The sequence below is a fragment of the Meles meles genome, chromosome X (genome assembly GCF_922984935.1).
Source record: "Meles meles chromosome X, mMelMel3.1 paternal haplotype, whole genome shotgun sequence".
Classification (NCBI taxonomy): Eukaryota; Metazoa; Chordata; class Mammalia; order Carnivora; family Mustelidae; genus Meles; species Meles meles.
This window is the reverse complement of record NC_060087.1, coordinates 112,024,512-112,041,932: the sequence shown is the minus strand read 5'-3', so window position 1 is coordinate 112,041,932 and position 17,421 is coordinate 112,024,512. Positions and strand designations below refer to the sequence as shown.

General features: G+C 42.1%; 1 protein-coding gene across 1 annotated transcript; it reads left to right on the top strand.

Annotated features, from left to right (window-relative positions):
• Positions 1-499: 499 nt before the first annotated feature.
• Positions 500-16,692, top strand: LOC123934749 (fibrous sheath-interacting protein 2-like). The gene is made up of 9 exons (XM_045994826.1): positions 500-715; positions 1,097-1,227; positions 4,269-4,430; positions 5,139-5,228; positions 5,590-5,729; positions 6,834-6,975; positions 7,683-7,793; positions 8,220-8,340; positions 16,619-16,692. Exons 1-9 carry the CDS (start codon positions 622-624, stop codon positions 16,690-16,692), a joined length of 1,065 nt encoding a protein of 354 aa, XP_045850782.1. The 5' UTR covers positions 500-621.
• The last annotated feature ends 729 nt before the right edge of the window (positions 16,693-17,421 follow it).

Genomic DNA, 17,421 nt, shown 5'->3' with positions numbered 1-17,421 from the left:
TACCCACTGATAAAAGTTGGTACATTCCGCTTTAATATAAATAAGGGGTGTTGGAACAGCTGGGCGGCTCAGTCGGTTAAATGTCTACATTTGGCACGGGTCCTGATCCCAGGGTCCTGGGATGGAGTACCCCGTGGGGCTCCTTGCTCAGCAGGGAGCCTGCTTCTCTCTCTGTCTGCTACTGCCCCCTGCTTATACTCTGCCTCTCTCTGACAAAGAAATAAAATCTTCAAATGAGGGGTGTTGCTCTCAGAAAGAAACCTAATCTCCACCGCGCGCTCTCCCACCACACCTTTAGACCTTCCCCAAACTCTGAGGCTCTTAGACCTGCGCATGCGCCAAAGGTAGCGCGGGGGGGGGGGGGGGCGGCCAGCTCGAGCGGCCAGCAGTCAGCGATCCCTTTCTCCTCCCAGGGGCCTCTGCGCGTTGAGGACGTAAGACGGCCAGGACAGAGCACCGCACAGTGGGGGGCGTGGCTTAGGGGACGCGTTACCCTGGCGACCATCTTCTTGGCAGCCCAAACTTGATCAGAGCGTAGAGTCGGAAAGGTGTGAGTTAAGAGGAGAAACGAAGACGGCTTGCAGCCCCAGCTCCCGGCACCCTGGGGGCTGACCGACGGCCATGGATCTGTACCTCAGCAACTGCTACAAGGCTGCTGAAGCCGCTGCCGCTAAGGCGGCGGCTAGCAGCCTAACACGCGACAGAGAGCACTGCGACACCGGGAGTGGCGGCGAATCGGTAGTCACCCTCCTCCTTGCTTGCCCGTCTCGGGAAGGCGGGCGGACGGAAGGGGCGGACGGAAGGGGCGGAGACCTCACCAGAGCGAGATGAGGGAGAAGGGGGCGGGTGCTTGACCACTCAGCTTCAGGCTCCCAGGGCCGGCAGCCAGTAACGAGAGCTGACTGCAGCCAAGATATTGGGCTGGTAACCGGGGGAAGCTGGCAGGTCTTCCGGGTTGTCAGCAGGGCGGGCTCCTTCAATCCTGAGTGTACAATTCTTTGGTGTCCTTGGAGGTATTAGCCCATTTTAATGTGAGTAGATTGGTGTAAACTAAAAGAACAGTTCTTAAAAATAGCCAGACTTTCTCACTGTACCTGACAGGGTTCACACAAAAAAGACATTCCAGAAGTCGGAGTAGCTAATCTATTGGATCTTCCTCTTGGGGTCAAGCTGCCAGTTATCCCAGGAAGCAACAATATATTCTATACTACAAATATAAGTGAAAAGGTAAACTGAGTTTTAATAGTGCTTAAGTGATTTTCTTTACCCTTTTCAATAGCTCGCTATTAAACTTGAAACACTGCTAGGATTTCGCTTTGAGTCAACTTCCACTTAACACACCCAGTTAAGTTAAATGAATTGAAGTGATTAGTGCCTGAGCTTCACTTTAACGATGGAAGACCCCATGATCTGCCTCAGCCATCCAGTTCAGCCTTATCTCCAGCCCAGAGCTTCAGTTCCCAAAGATTGAGCGGGGTCTTTTCTGCCTACCTACACTTATGTTGCTAATTCTTACATCAGTGCCTTTGTCCACCTGGCTCCCACAACCTGGCAGGCACTGTTCTCTCCTTTCTCACCTTCAGTCTGAGCCATCCTTTAAGAGCTACTATACAAAGCCTTTCCCAAGTGTTACAACACCCAGCTATCTCATCTTTCCGTAGAATTTACATGCCCTTGGTCTGCACTATCTTACTCAGCACTGAATCAGCACTGTTACTGATGCAGTGTCCTGCACTCATATTGTTACACATTTTAAGTCCTCTGCCTAACACCCTGTGCTCTGTCCATAATTTAGGCCAAGCCTGAAGGAGGTTCAGAACTTTCTAGTTGAGAATGTGTTTTGATCACAGTAGCAAAAGATTCTACAGGAATAATTCTAATTTCCTTACTCTTGCACTGTCTAGCACGGCATCAAGGATGAATAGGGGCTTCTTGATATTTCTGATAATTGTTTGATATATATGATTTTTTAAGGTTTTATTGCTGGAAAACAATAGAGTTTCTCTTTTGAAAACTAAATAAATGCCAACCTCACAGAAATTGACTGAGTCACATTCCCACAAATTAGCTTTCCTGAAACATATTCAAAACTTATTTCACTACTAGTAATAACACTGCTTCCTACTTTCTAACTGTAGCCCAATCTGTTGGGTTTTTTTCCTCAAACATCTTCTATTTGCTATATTTCTATTCTGTTCCTGTTGTTCACTTGTTAACTACTTCTTATTTCCAGATTTAAAAATTTTTTTTTTATTTTTTTATAAACATATAATGTATTTTTATCCCCAGGGATACAGGTCTGTGAATCGCCAGGTTTACACACTTCACAGCACTCACCATAGCACATACCCTCCCCAATGTCCATAACCCCACCCTCCTCTCCTGACCCCCCCTCCCCCCAGCAACCCTCAGTTTGTTTTGTGAGATTAAGAGTCACTTATGGTTTGTCTCCCTCCCGATCCCATCTTGTTTCATTTATTCTTTTCCTACCCCCCAAACCCCCCATGTTGCATCTCCACTTCCTTATATCAGGGAGATCATATGATAGTTGTCTTTCTCCGATTGACTTATTTCACTAAGCATAATACCCTCTAGTTCCATCCACGTCGTTGCAAATGGCAAGATTTCATTTCTTTTGATGGCTGCATAGTATTCTATTGTATATATATACCACATCTTCTTTATCCATTCATCTGGATTGGATTGATGGATATCTTTATTTCCAGATTTTTCTATACTAAATTATACTGATTATCTCTGTACTTTATTATATTGGTTACCCCAAAATATATGCATTTGATCATGATCAGTCACTACATTCAGCTACCCTGAACACTAACTTTGTGGGATCTTTGTCTTTAAGCAGGATCTCCTCAAGAAAGTAAGAGTTAATATTTTACACCTTTAGGTGTTTTTTTTTTTAAACTCATTTTACCCTCATGACCACCTTGTAAGGTGAAGCTAGGATTTATCTAATGTCACAGGTCGGTAATAGCAGAGTTCAGACCAGAACCACTGTCTCCTGACTCTTAGGCCACACTCCATTACTTGACCTTGCTGCTTCCTCAACTGCAGACTACTTTAGCAGATCACTACAGAAACAGGGAATTTAAAGGTCCTTCATGTTGTTCTGAATGCAGATAGAAGCAAAATGATGGTATTTGACTGTCTTTTTTTCTGTCAAATTAAAATGGTAACAATGTTACCTACCTGTCTTTAGCTATGCATTAATCCAAACCTGACAAGTGATCCTATATGACATTCTGATACCAAACTTATTCTCAGATAATGTATTTATAAATTAATTTGCTTATTAGTATACTATACTTAGGTAGCAACTGTTCACAAACCCCTAAAATTGTTTTTATTGAATGCTAATAGTAAATACTTTGCCAATTAACTTAGACATTCTGCTCTCAAGAAAAAACATGTTAAGTGAAAAGAACAATTTACATACTTTTTAAAGTCTCCCTACTGACCTCCCACGGGCATATAGTGATGATATAATAGACTCTTCAGTTCAGGAAAACCAATTATTGGTAATTGACAATAGAAAGCTTAACCTGGCCTCAACAAATGGATTTGTCTCTTTCTTGATAGGTCAGTAGCCCAGGGTTAGTCAACACGTCTGTTACCAACAAAAGTCAACATCTAAAAGAAGAAGCAATAATCAGTTCGCTAATTGCAGCAGTGTTTCAACTGCCATCACTTTTGATCTCTTCTCTTCTAGGAAAAATATGGGCTTCCTGTCTAGTCTCACTGTGAATTAAATCATTGCCCATAAGGATGTCTTTCTCTGCCTTTTTAAGGAAACATTGGTACTAAGGGAATCCAGTTTCCTGATATAAGTTCATTAGGAAAGACAAGAGGCTGGCATCAGTCAAGCAGTCAGAAATTTTAAAAGGAAGCTTCTAAATGGAAGAAGAAAGCTAGAACCCTATCCTGCCACTCTCGTCTTTCCCCGCTGCCCACATATAAAGCACCCTACCTGCCTTGCAGGACTCTGAAGGCCACACCTCAGTGTTCATGAATTAGACAGAGGTTGAGGCTACCACCACCAACCTAAAGACGGCTCTGGTAGAGGAGAGGGGAAGAGAAAGGCAGTTAGATTTACCTAAGTCAATTCATTTTCCGGATTCCCTCACTTCAGGTTCTGCTTGCATGTTTTATTTTCACTGACCAACCTGGTCATTTCAACAACTTGAGGTTTAAAAGTGCAATTTTATTCGTTTTACACATGTAATACTTTTGAATCCGTGTGTTTGCAGCTTTATCACCCTTCTTATGACTTTAACCTGAGTGATCCTTACTGCCGACTTTTGGAAACCAGCTATAAAAGCCTGCATGATCCCCATTTAAAAGCATACCATAAGCGAAAGGATATCCTAAGGAGATTAAAGAATGGCGGTTACATCACCAGCAATAATAAAGTAGGTTGAAGCCTCCTTCCTGTTAACCAGTAGAAACCTAGGGACTTGATCGACCCTCAGTTCTGTACTTCACTAGGAGCCTGTATCAGCTTTGGTTAAACAATAAAGAATATTTATTAGAAAACTCAATTAATTACTCATATTTGGATTTCTAAATAAGACTACTTGTTCCTTCTTGACCTTTTTTTCTTTGAAAACAGCAAAAGATAAGCACAAATGATTCAAGTATGTAAAGACATACATACAAATGTTTTTATTTAGGTATTTTCTCCCTGCTGTAGTGTAGTGCCTTTCCTCTGGCTTTAAAAGTAATAAGAGCACAGTATACCTATCAGGGAATATTTCCTATACTTCTTGAGAAGACTAGAAACAAAAGGGAAACCTAGCAGAAAACAGCATGATGAAATAAATTAGAGGGGTGTTAAATATCATTATTATACTGGTGTTTTAATAACAAATACATTGAGAACTGTAAATTTCTGATTATGATGTGAACCATATTATTGAAATAATATTATTTAGATAAAAATTTCCTGGAGATACAGCAATTTTAGATACTGCTTTCCAAATTGCTACCAAAATGTGCTATTACCCTTGATCCTAAAATTGTTACTAAAATGAATATTCCTATGTCACTCATCTCTGGAAAGATTTATGATTGTTACAACTTTCTATTTATATCTTTGGTTTTTGGTTTTGCCTTTATAGGTCATATGTACCTTGAAAGAATTGAATAAGTACAGGCAGTATCTGACCACTTTAAAATTAGACTTTGAAAGAAACTATGTAAGAGAACAAGTAAGTTAATACTTAAATTTGTTTTATTTGGGGTCTGTAAGAGTTTTTAATGTAGGGTTTGGAAGAAAGGTTTGGTTCTCTGCAGGATATTTACTTATAATTACCTGACCTAGAATTATGAAGATAACAAATCAAATAAGATCCCTAGCGATTTATAAGAGATAAAAATAAGACCTTTGCCTTTAATTTACAGAGAGAATTTTCACTTACCTGGAATGGAGCCACACTAGACAAATGCAGGTTAAAAGAATTAACCATTTGTAAAGTACAGAAGGTTTCCCAAGCCCTACACTTAAGAGGGCCTATCAAAGGACAGGTTTGTTTCTAGCCAGTATAAAGACTTTGATTTTTTCTCTCTCAGAAAATGATTGAAAAACAAGTAAATAAATTGTATGAAACCAGAAGAGCCTATGAAAATTATGGAAATGAACAGTTCCAAGAATGGCTGTTACAGGAAGATACACAGGCAACTCCAGACCAAGAGCCGATAATAAGGCACAGGTATGACTAAAGTCAATACATATTTCATGGACATGTTATAGACCCCAGAAAGCTATAAAAGTACTAGAAAGAATTGAAATCAGGACCCCAAAAAAGGATGAGACACTATTGAGGCCCCTATAATTTCAATGTGGAGAGAAAGGAAAGGAGATTAAGAGGTAATGGGATTGGGAAGCCCCTGGTACCAAGGCTTGGGGGGAGAGTTTCTGCTGGAGAAACTGGACTTACTAGAAGCCCAAGAGGTAAGCCAAACTGAATTTGAGGAAATCCAAAGTCCAAATCCATGAGCTTAGGAAACCCACATCCATAGTAGCAGAGAGAGAGAAGGTGTGTTAAGTATGTTTCAAAATTAAGTTGAAGGAAGTCACTGCAGGGTAAAAAAGGGAGAGTTCCTATAACTTTATCTGATGCTAATACAAACAGGTGTTGTTCCCCAATCAATGATGTATGTTCATTTAGCTACCACCCACACATATTCAGTGTTACTATTTAGAGGCCAAGCCCTTGCCCCAAGAGGCAGAGATGAGCTGTAGTTCTTTCTCTTTCTCCTTTATCAGGGACAAGGGCCAGTGCCCCCTCCCCTGCCTCTTGAAGTCCATGGGTTCATGTCATGATATGCCAGAATACATGCTGATCCACCAAGGTCCCACACTGGGCGTCTGCAGACCTCTCTGTACATGGAAGGTCATTCAGGAACTTGGGAATTACAGAGAGGCCAGTACTCACTTATTTTTAAAGGAAATTCAAGTCACCTTGTGTTTTGAACTTAGTTTTAGTAGGTTTCAGCTGTTTTTGCAAATTCACGTTCCCAAAACTGCAGAGCTATACATAATCTCTATGTAAAATGCTTTTCATCACTCTGTTCCACATTTTGCCATTGTCCCAACCACAATAACAGACTTGTATAACAGGGTCTGATAAAATTAGTACAGTATGGTGAGCTGGTGGATCAGATTAGCTTCAAGGTCCCTGAAAAACTCTACATTTTCTATATTCAGGAACTAAAAAGCAACCCAGAAGGTAGTTTGAGAATATCAAAACTGATAATACCATCATAGGGGAAACACTCAATTTATCTTCATTTATATTTGCACTTTTCTTTAGATACTTAGATATGATTAGTAGGGAATTGGGCAAGGTTGAGCACACGGCAGGAAAGCAGAGCATACTCAGGATGAAGGAAGAACAACGACGACATCAGGACCACGTTAGAAGAAAGCTTCGTCTCCGTAGACAAATTGAAGAGGTGAGGAAAACCAAATTGCAAACATTGGAGGGGAAACTACATATGTTTGTTGCATTGATAAACATTTTTAGCAGTCCCACCAAATTACCTGAAGCTATTTCAGGTCTAAAAATTAAACCACTATTAAAAATAATAATAATTTAAAGAATAAACCACTATTAATCTTTTATCACTATTATAATAGACAAGCTTTTACTTAACATAGTGACATTGATACCACAAATTGTATTGCATTTATAGTAACACCTCATCTACTCCTAAAGTTTTAGAAATTAACACTCGTGAAATATAATCATGGCTGTATTCTCTCAAAATTCAGACAAGTCTATTTATTTATCTTCTCTATCAAAATATATTTAAAGGCAATAGATTACGTATGATATGCCCCTTAGGCAATAAGAGAAAACCCTCTTGTCAACATCTTCTTAGATCCATCTTTGAAGCCAGGCTTATACTTGAAGTAAGTTTCCAATAGCAAAATAATTTCCTTCCTTTTGCCATTCTATTGCATCCACCAACATATTCCCAATTAAAAAGCAAAGCAATAAGAGAAGCCCATTCTAAAGCCAACATAATATTTTCCCAGTTTTTGTAAGGCCCTTGACTTGATCTAATTTGCTTATTGACAAAATACAAAAAAAAAAAAAAAAAAAAAAAAGATAATGAAAGAGAACCCCAGCTAACTACCATAACATTGTGCTCCTTAGGAATGGAAGACAAAAGAAATGTTACTTCTGACAAAGATTGGAGATGAAGTAAAAAGGGAAGCAAAAGTTGAGGAACAACGTCAAAAAGTCAGGGAGGAAGCTCACCGGAAGGTAAAGTGAGCTTTTACTGATAACTTGGGCTATTTGAGGGAAAGCTTTTGCCAATTTTGATATTTTAAAGTGTGAATTATCAAAAGTGGCCTAAACTCACGAGGACAGCTATTGATGGAGAAACCCAGTTTGGTCTGAACCTGGACCTCAAGGACTGCTCTGAAATGGGACCAATCTCCAAAAAGGGCACAATGACTTAAATTGGGTCTAGTTGTTACAATTTATTCTTCTTCATGCTGGACAGCAAAATGAAACTTATCCCTTACTATCTTCCTAGTTTTGTACTCATTGTGACTTCAGAAATCTCAAAATAGGAATGAGGGTGCCCTTCAAGTAGCCATCATATTTGAAATATCTGTTTTGCATTTCCAGTGGCAAGCTGCTATTAAATTTTTAAATGTTAAATATATATTTTTAATATTTTAGAAACAAGCGCTTCTAGAGAAAAAAATTGCTTATCATTTACAAAAAATGCAAAGAGATGACTTTAAGAGAGACAGACCAGAAGAAAATGTATTTGAAAACAAAGGACAGGATGAAAGAGAAGGTGAGAGACAATAAATGATAAGGTATCTAAGTAGAAGATGCATATCTATATACTAAATATTGGTGGCTTTGTAAAAACAAAACAAAAACAAAAACCTCGGTGTGTTTATGCGGTGAGGTCAGAAGACCCTTGGAAAAGGAAATCCTAGTTCACACTACCTGTGCCAAGCACTATGCAAGCCACGTCCCAGTTACAGCTCAAGTTGTAAAGAATGTACACACACAGGGGGCGCCTGGGTGGTCAGTGGGTTAAAGCCTCTGCCTTTGGCTCAGGTCATGATCCCGGGCGCCTGGGATCGAGCTCCACATCGGGCTCTCTGCTCAGCAGGGAGCCTGCTTCTCCCTCTCTCTCTGCCTGCTTGTGATCTCTGTCTGTTAAATAAATAAATAAAATCTTTAAAAAAAAGAATGTACACACACAATGTTAAACACATTATAATAAATTCAACACTTCTGTAAAGTGGCTCAGTAGGCAACACTGCCTGTACCACAGATTTGAAAAGGAGCCAGGGGTACCTGGGTGGCTCAGTGCAGTGAAGAGGTGAAGCATCTGACTCTTGATTTCAGCTCAGATCACCGTCAGTCTCAGGGTCACGAGATTGAGCCCTGTGCTGGGATCGTGCTGGGCATGGAGTCCGGTTGGCATTCTCACTCTCTTCCTCTCCCTCTCTGCCCCACTCCCCTCTCCCCCTCATGTGTGGTCTCTCTCTAAAAAATTAATTAATGAAAAGGGAGCCAGTAAGAGGGGACAATTTTAAAAAAGATGACAAAGAGGGAGAAAAATGTATATAAAGGGAGAGACAAATAGAGTAAGAGAAAAACGTTACCAAAAAATAGACTGAAACAGAGGGAGACAAAGAAAAATATTTTAATAAAGAAAAAATTTTAACTGAGGAATAGTAAGAAAAAAATTATACAAAACAGAAAAGAGTAAGCTAGTAAGAGAAAGAAAAAAAAGGTTTTTTAAAGGAGAAAAAAAAGAAGAGTCATTTAAAATATACCAACCATGAAACAGAGATAGATACAAAAAATAAGACCAAAGGGCACCTGGGTGGCTCAGTGGGTTAAGCCGCTGCCTTCGGCTCAGGTCATGATCTCAGGGTCCTGGGATCGAGTCCCGCGTCGGGCTCTCTGCTCAGCAGGAAGCCTGCTTCCCTCTCTCTCTCTCTCTCTCTCTGCCTGACTCTCTACCAACTTGTGATCTCTCTCTGCCAAATAAATAAATAAAATCTTTAAAAAAAATAAAAAAAATAAGACCAAAAACGTTAAAAAGGAGAAGGCAGTAAGAAAATATGGTACAAAAAGAAAGAATGAAATGAAGAAAAGAAGAGGGAAAGAATGAGTAAGAGAGAAAAAGAAAGAAAACTGAACAGAAGAAACCAGTAATAAAACACACTGTCACACACACACACACACACATTACACACACACACATACACACACACACACTCTGGATGAGTGGGGTGGGAGGAAAACAAAGGCAAAGAGATTAGAGACAGAGTAGAGAAAGGAGAAAGAAAAACCATCAAAGAAAAAAGAGTGAAAGAAAAGGGAGAAGAAACAGACACGCAGGGAATAAGTAAATGAACAAAGAGAGTGAAAGGAAGATGGAGAATAAAGTTTAAAAAGGATGTCAGTAAAAAATAAATAAAAGTTAAAAAAAAAAGATGTCAGTAGGGGGCGCCTGGGTGGCTCAGTGGGTTAAAGCCTCTGCCTTCAGCTCAGGTCATGATCCCAGAATCCTGGGATGGAGCCCCACATTGGGCTCTGCTCAGCGGGGAGCCTGCTTCCTCCTCCCTCTCTCTGCCTGCCCCTCTGCCTACTTGTGATCTCTGTCTGTTAAATAAATAAATAAAATCTTAAAAAAAAAAGGATGTTAGTAGGACAAAGCCAAAGAAAAAGAGAGATTGTGAGAGTGAGAAACAAAGTAGTTTGAAAGAGAGATCTAAAAAGGAGGGAACGTATTGCATGGAGCACTGGGTATAGTACATAAACAATGAATCTTGGAACGCTGAAGAAATAAAATAAAATAAATTAATTAAATTCTTAAAAGAAGTCAGTTTAGGGGCTCCTGGCAGGCTCCGCTGGGAGAGCACGCGATTTTTTCTTGGGGTCAAGAGTTCAAGCCCCATGTTAGGCATAGAGCTTACTTTAAAAACTTTTTAAAAAGAAGTCAGTTTAAAAATACATTAAAATTAAATGGATGGATCAATCAATCAATTCATACATACTTACATGCATACATTCATATATAGACATGTAGATAGAACTGATTTTTAAAAAGAAAAGCCAGTAGTAAAGACAGGACAAAAAAACAGAGAAAAATAACTTAAAGTAGTGAATATAATGAGATTTTTTAAAATGGGGGGAGTGGGGAGGGGATTAGATTAAGGGAAGGAAGGGGCAGGAAGTAAAGAAGTTTATAAAAGGGATGATTCTGGGAAAAGGAATTACAAAGAATATGACATGATAGAAACAGGATGCTGAAAAGAAGCTAGTAAGAAAATCACATAATCATAGACAGGAGAGGGGGAGATTGAGATCTGAAAAGAAGAAATCAGTTAATAAATATGGTAAAATAAAATAGATACAGAGATACATACATAGAAAAGACTGGACTTTAAAAGTACTGTCCACTAAGAAGGAAAGGAGCATAAAAAAGACAAATAGGAAGACGTTCAAGGAAGTGGGTATGACAGCTGAAGAAGGGAGGAAAAGGTGGAAGGACAGAATGGAGGGAGGAAAGGAGAAAGAAAGCAAAGAATTTTGAAAGGGATGATGCTAGGCAACTTGGTAAAATAAAAAAATAATAGGATGTGAGAGTAAAGGACACAGGAGTTTAAAAGCAGGAGCTACTGTGAAAATTAAGTACAACTGAGGAAGCAGGGAGAGAGAAAGATATAAAAAGAAATTACTTAGGCACCTGGGTGGCTCCGCCTTCGGCTCAGGTCATGATCTCAGGGTCCTGGGATCAAGCCCCACTTCGGGCTCTCTGCTCAGCAGGGAGTCTGCTTCCCCCTCTCTCTGCCTACTTGTCATGATCCCAGGGTCCTGGAATGGAGCCCCACATTGGGCTCTCTGCTCAGCAGGAAGCCTGCTTCCCTCTCTCTCTCTCTCTGCCTGACTCTCTGCCTACTTGTGATTTCTGTCTGTCAAATAAATAAATAAAATCTTTTTTTAAAGAAATTACTTAAAAATAAGAGTAAAATAAAGACAAGTAAATTGATGAGACAGCTCAACAGTAGTGGGTGGATAGGCAGACAACAGACAGGATTTCAAATAGGAGAAACCAGGAGTAAGACAGGACAAAAAACACACGAAATTAGAGAAGGAAAGTTGTTATAATGAGCCACAAAAAAAGTGAAAGGAAGAGAGGGAGCAAGAAGAAGCAAACGAAGAAAAGTTTATACAAAATGAGTCAGTAGGGAAGGGGTGTGAGAGTGTAAGAAAAGTGCAGTAAGAAAATCAAGTACAACTGTGATATGCAAGAGATTTAAAAACTAGAAGTCAGTAGGGGCGCATGGGTGGCTCAGTTGCTAAGTATCTGCCTTCAGCTCAGGTCATGATCCCAGGATACTGGGATGGAGCCCCTCATCGGGCTCCATGCCCAGCGGGAAGCCTGCTTCTCCCTCTCCCTCTCCCATGCTACGCGCCCCCCCCCGCCCCCATGTTCCCCCTCTCACTGTCTCTCTGTCAAATAAATAAATAAAATCTTAAAAAAAAGTAACTAGAAGGCAAGTAAGGAAAGACAGTAAAATAAAGACATTTTGATAGATGATTGATAGCTGTAGAGATAGCCAGCTAGGCAGGTGTACAGGTAGAAAAAAAACCTGATTTTTTAAAAGATTTTATTTATTTATTTGAGAGAGAGAGAACAGGTTCATGAGCAGGGGGAGGGGCAGAGGGAGAGGAAGAAGCAGACTCCCCACTCAGCAGGAAGCCTGCTGTGGGGTTCAATCCGAAGGCAGATGCTTAACCAACTGAGCCACCCAGGTGCCCCCCAAAAAACTGACTTAAATAGGGGAAAGCAGCAGTGAAGACAGGACAAAAGATGCATAAAGAAAGAGAGGGGAAGGGGAAAAAAGCTTTAAAAGAGGAGTATTAAAAAGACTAAAAGAAGAATGACAGGAAGAAAGGAAGGAGGAGGGGAAATTGAAGGAAGGAACAGAGATGGGAGAGAGGGTGAGAGAAGGAAATAGGAGGAAGGGAAGGATAAAGGAAGCAAGAGGGAGGGGGAAGGGAAGGGAGGAGAGAGGAAGAAGGAAGGCTGGCATGCAGGCAGGGAAAGAAAGGAAAGATAAAGGGACAATGAAAGAAAGGGAATAAGAAAAATGGAAGGTATCCAGAAGAAAGGGAGGAAAGGGCGAGGAAGGGAGGAATTGAGGGTAGAAAGATCTAAAGGGAAGTCAGATTTAAAAAAAATAAGGGTGAGGGGCACCTGGGTGGCTCAGTTATTAAACATCTGCCTTTGACCTGGGTCATGATCCTGGGGTCCTGGGATCAAACCCTGTATTGGGCTCCCTCCTTAGCAGGGGGCCTGCCTGTCCCTCTTCCTCTGCCTGCCGCTCCCCCTGCCACTTTCTCTGTCCAATAAATAAAATAAAATCTTAAAAAAATAAGGGTGAAGGGACGGATGGGAACCACGTAGATAGTTACCCAGGATTTTCTGAGGAGGGTCTCGTACAAAAGACAATATTAAAAGGTAACAGGAGAGAGAGTGAGGGTGGAAATGTCAAAGGGGAACCAGTATAAAGGGGTATATGAAGAATGGAGGGAAGGAGGGAGGAAAGGAGCAGGAGAAAGAAGAAAGGAAGGGAGGGAGAAGGTGAGGAGAGAGGGAAGGCAAGGAGGAGGAATAAGCTGGGAGGGAAGGAGGGAGGAGGGAAGGCAGAAGTACAGGTTCACTGAAAGACACAAAGCAATACAGAGGAGGAGAGTGAAAGGAGTAGGAAGGAGCCATAGACAGAGGAGATGGAGGTAGAGAGGTAGAAGGGAGGGGAGGAGAGAGGGAAAGAAGAAGGCAAGAAAGAATTTTAACCTGGGGTGAGGCTAGGAAAATAGTAAAATAAAAAGAACAAATATTAGAGTGAGACACAGAGGAGTTGAAAAGGAGGAGCTAGTAAGACCATGAAGTACAGAGGAAGGAGAAACTGATCTAACAAAAGTCACGTAAAAACTGAAATAAAGATGAAAGGATGACAGCTAGATGCTGGGAGGTCGGTGGTAGCTAGAGAGATAAGGAAAGGTGGAAGCCACTACGGGAGAATATATGGAAGAGGTAGAATGAGAGAAAGAGAGGAGAGAAGGAAAGGAAAAAGATTTGGAAGTGGAGCTAGGACAAAGAGAGTAAAGAGAATGGGAGGAGGAGGGAGGGAGAAATAGGGGCAGAGGGAAGGAGGGAGGGAGAGAGAAATGGAGACTGGAGGGATGGAGGGGTGAGGGGTGAGGAGAGAGAGAAGGAATGTAGCAAAGAGACGGAAAGGAGGATGAAAGGAAGGAAGAGCGGGAGTAGGGAGTTAAGGGGGAAAAGACAAGTGTATGAACAATGAATCCATAGAGGACATTGTTAAATAGGAGAGAGAGGGAGGGGCTGATAAGTAAAGCAAGGGCATTTGTGTATGATGGTGGGGAGAGGGGTGGGTTTACAAGGTAGAAGTCAAGTGTGTGTCAACTCTACTTCAATAAAAAAACAAAAACGAAAGTCAATAAAAGATACAATATAATAAAGATGGATAGATATCTAGGTAGGTAAATGTGGGTAGATGACAGGCAGACATGGATAGAAATATAGAGACCTAGATAGATAGGTCTGATTTGAAAAAGGAGAAACCAGTTAAGAGTACATACAAGAGAGAGTTAGAAAGGGACGGAAATGGAAAACTTTTTTTTTAAAGTGGGCCAGTAAATAGTAACAGCAAAAGAGTGGATGCGTAGGATAAAATAGGGCGGGGGAAGGTAAGATAGAGCAGGACAGGATGGGGCAGGACAGGATAGAGCAGGACAAGATAGGGCGGAATAGGAGAGGATAGAGCAAGGTTAGGGTAGGATAGGATAGGGCAGGGAAGAGGAGAGAAGGGAAGCAGGAGAGAAGAAAAGGAATAGAGAGAAAATTATTAAAATGAGTACAGAAAATAAAGGGCTTTTAAAAAGATTTTATTTATTTATTTACTTATTCACTTATTTGAGAGAGAAAGAGAGAGCACGAGCGGGGCAGGATGGGGGGAGAGGGGCAGAAGGTGAGAGAGAAGCAGGCTGCCCGCTCCGCACTGGTCCAGACTCAGGGCTCCATCCCAGGACCCTGAGGTCATGTCCTGAGCCAAAATCAGCTGCTTAACTGACTGAGCCACCCAGGTGCCCCTATATAAAGGGCTTTTTCTTTAAAAAATGAGAGAGAAAATGTGTGCAAGAGACAGTTTTTAAAGGACAAGCCGGTAAGAACAGACAATATGAAAGGAAGAAAAGAATGAAAGTTTAGGAAAGGGGAGTCAGTAAGAAAAGGTCATAATATAGTTCAGTGAAATGATAAGGTTGTAACCTCTGCCTCTGGGATAAAAAAATCATTTCATAAACAATGAATTTTGGAACGCTGCATCAAAAACTAATGATGTATTTTATGGTGACTAACATGTTATAAATTTTAAAAAAATCACTTCAGTGGCTATATTGCTTCGTTTGTCTTTAGCTGTTAACTGCTACTTTAGGTAGGAAAAAAGTTTCAGGTAGGCATCTTAAAGAGTGGCCACTTCAAATGGTTTTTAAAAAGGAAAATATAAAAAAAATCATATTCACAGTATCATGTAGGTGACAGGAGAATGAAGAGAACTCTTTCACATACGAAATAGACTTCTACCACTATAACAACGCCGTCATCTTCCACCACGGAGACCCAACGGGATGCACACCTTTTTTTTTTTTTAAGATTTTATTTATTTATTTGCAAGAGAAAGAGAGCAAAACGAGAGAGAGAGAGAGAGAGAGAGAGAGAGAGCGAGCGCGCGCATGCCCACAGGCAAGCTGGGGGAAGGCCAGAACGAGAGGAAGAAGCAGGAGCCTCACTTGCCAGGGCTCCATCCCAGCACTGCAGGATCACGCCTTGAGCTGAAGGCAGAACCCCTAACTGACTGAACCACCCAGGTGCCCCATGGGTGCTCATCTTAAAACTCAAGCAGAAATCCAATCAGCACACACAGTTTGGAATCCTTTTGTCTATCTCAATGATGAGAAACAGGAACTTAGGTCACCTCCTTCCCAGCTGAGGTCCACCTGCATCGTTGCCTCTGACTGAGCTCAGAGGCAGAGCCACGGATGACCACGAGCACTCTCACGGGGTCCCCAGCATGGTAACTGCACTGCTGTGCCGGCCCCTCCCAGGCCCCCAACACAGAGAAAAGGCCATGTTCTCACTGGGCGGGCTGGAGGGATGGAGTTTTTCCCTTCTCCCAGAAGACAACTCTGTTTCCCCGAGTATAGCTTTAATTTCACAAGATAATACTATAAAAGCAATTGGCCTACCTCCCCATCGCATCTCTCCTTGGGTTTCTCAACCTTGCCCCTACTGACATTTTGGGCTGGATGGTGCTCTGTTGTGGGGGCCGTCCTTTGCCTTGTGGAATGTTCAGCAACATCCCTGGCCTGTGCCCACTAGATGCCAGGAGTAACCCTCCCTCACCACATCTGTAACAATCACCATGTCTCCAGACCTTTCCTAATGTCCCCTAGGGGACACAAGTACCTCCCACTGAGAACCCGCCCACTACTTACACTCTTCAATTCCTCCCTACAGCTCCATATCTAGATTAGCATATGGCTCTCCTCCTATCCAGCCCGAAAGAATAAAGAGAATCTATCTTGGATAACTTTGTCATTTCCACGACTTTTTAAAAAAAATTTTTAGGGGCGCCTGGGTGGCTCAGTGGGTTAAAGCCTCTGCCTTCGGCTCAGGTCATGATCCCAGGGTTCTGGGATCGAGCCCCGCATCGGGCTCTCTGCTCAGCAAGCAGCCTGCTTTCCTCTCTCTCTGCCTGCCTCTCTGCCTACTTGTAATCTCTCTCTGTCGAATAAACATTTTTAAAAAATTTTTTTTAAAGATTTATTTATTTGACAGAGAGATCACAAGTAGGCAGAGAGACAGGCAGAGCAAGAGGGGGAAGCAGGCTCCCCGCTGAGCAGAGGACCCTGAGATCATGACCGGAGCCGAAAGACAGAGGCTCAATCCACTGAGCCACCCAGGTGCCCCTCATTTCCATGATTTTAAAAATATTTTCTTGTGTTTCTTTAAGCTTCTTCGAAGATGAAGAAAGCGAGTGATAATGCCAGTGACCAGCAATCCCACCAGGAACAAAAACGTAATTGAAATGATTACAGTTAGAAGTGCTAAAATAGTAACTTGTGGGAAGATGGGACTTGGCACTGACCTCCTCTGCTTACAGTGCAGAGAAGTCCTCCCTCTGCCCTCTGTTGTGAATGATGGATTTTGGGGGGAAAAAATCCCATAGTCAGCCTCTCTTGCCGACTGGAGCTGACTCCCTAATTACACGCTCAGTTCATGTCACTGCCTCCACATGCCCAGGAGCAGTGCAGCCCACATTTTGCAGCTGACAAGTCCACAGCTGAGTTCAGAGCCCCTGATCCTGATCTCCGTTCTGTCCTTCTCCATTACCAACAAGACCCCAAGGGATTTTTTTTTTTTTTAACCTGTTCCTCGCTGGCTGCTACTGCCACTGCTGCCTCTCCCTGCTGGGCCTCCGCCTCCCAGGGAAGCTTTCACCTGCGTCTCTTGTGTTGCGGTCCCCTGGAGGGTCATCCTTGCAGATGGCTGACTGGAGGTGCCATGGAGGTTCCTGAAGCCAGTGGCCCTGGGGACCTAGTGAGGACCGAGACCCCAACCAGTGCTCCTTCTCAAAACCCTGCCCTTCCTCAGACTTTGGACTTTCCTGGCCTGAAGTGACTTCTGTCACTTCGCTGGCAGCAGAAAGACTTTATTCTGCCACGTGTTTTTCTGCAGCCGTGGAGCCCGCTGCTCACTGTTGCCCATTCTCCGTCTCCTGTTCCTTCTTGAACAGCCCGACAGAGTACCAGGTGT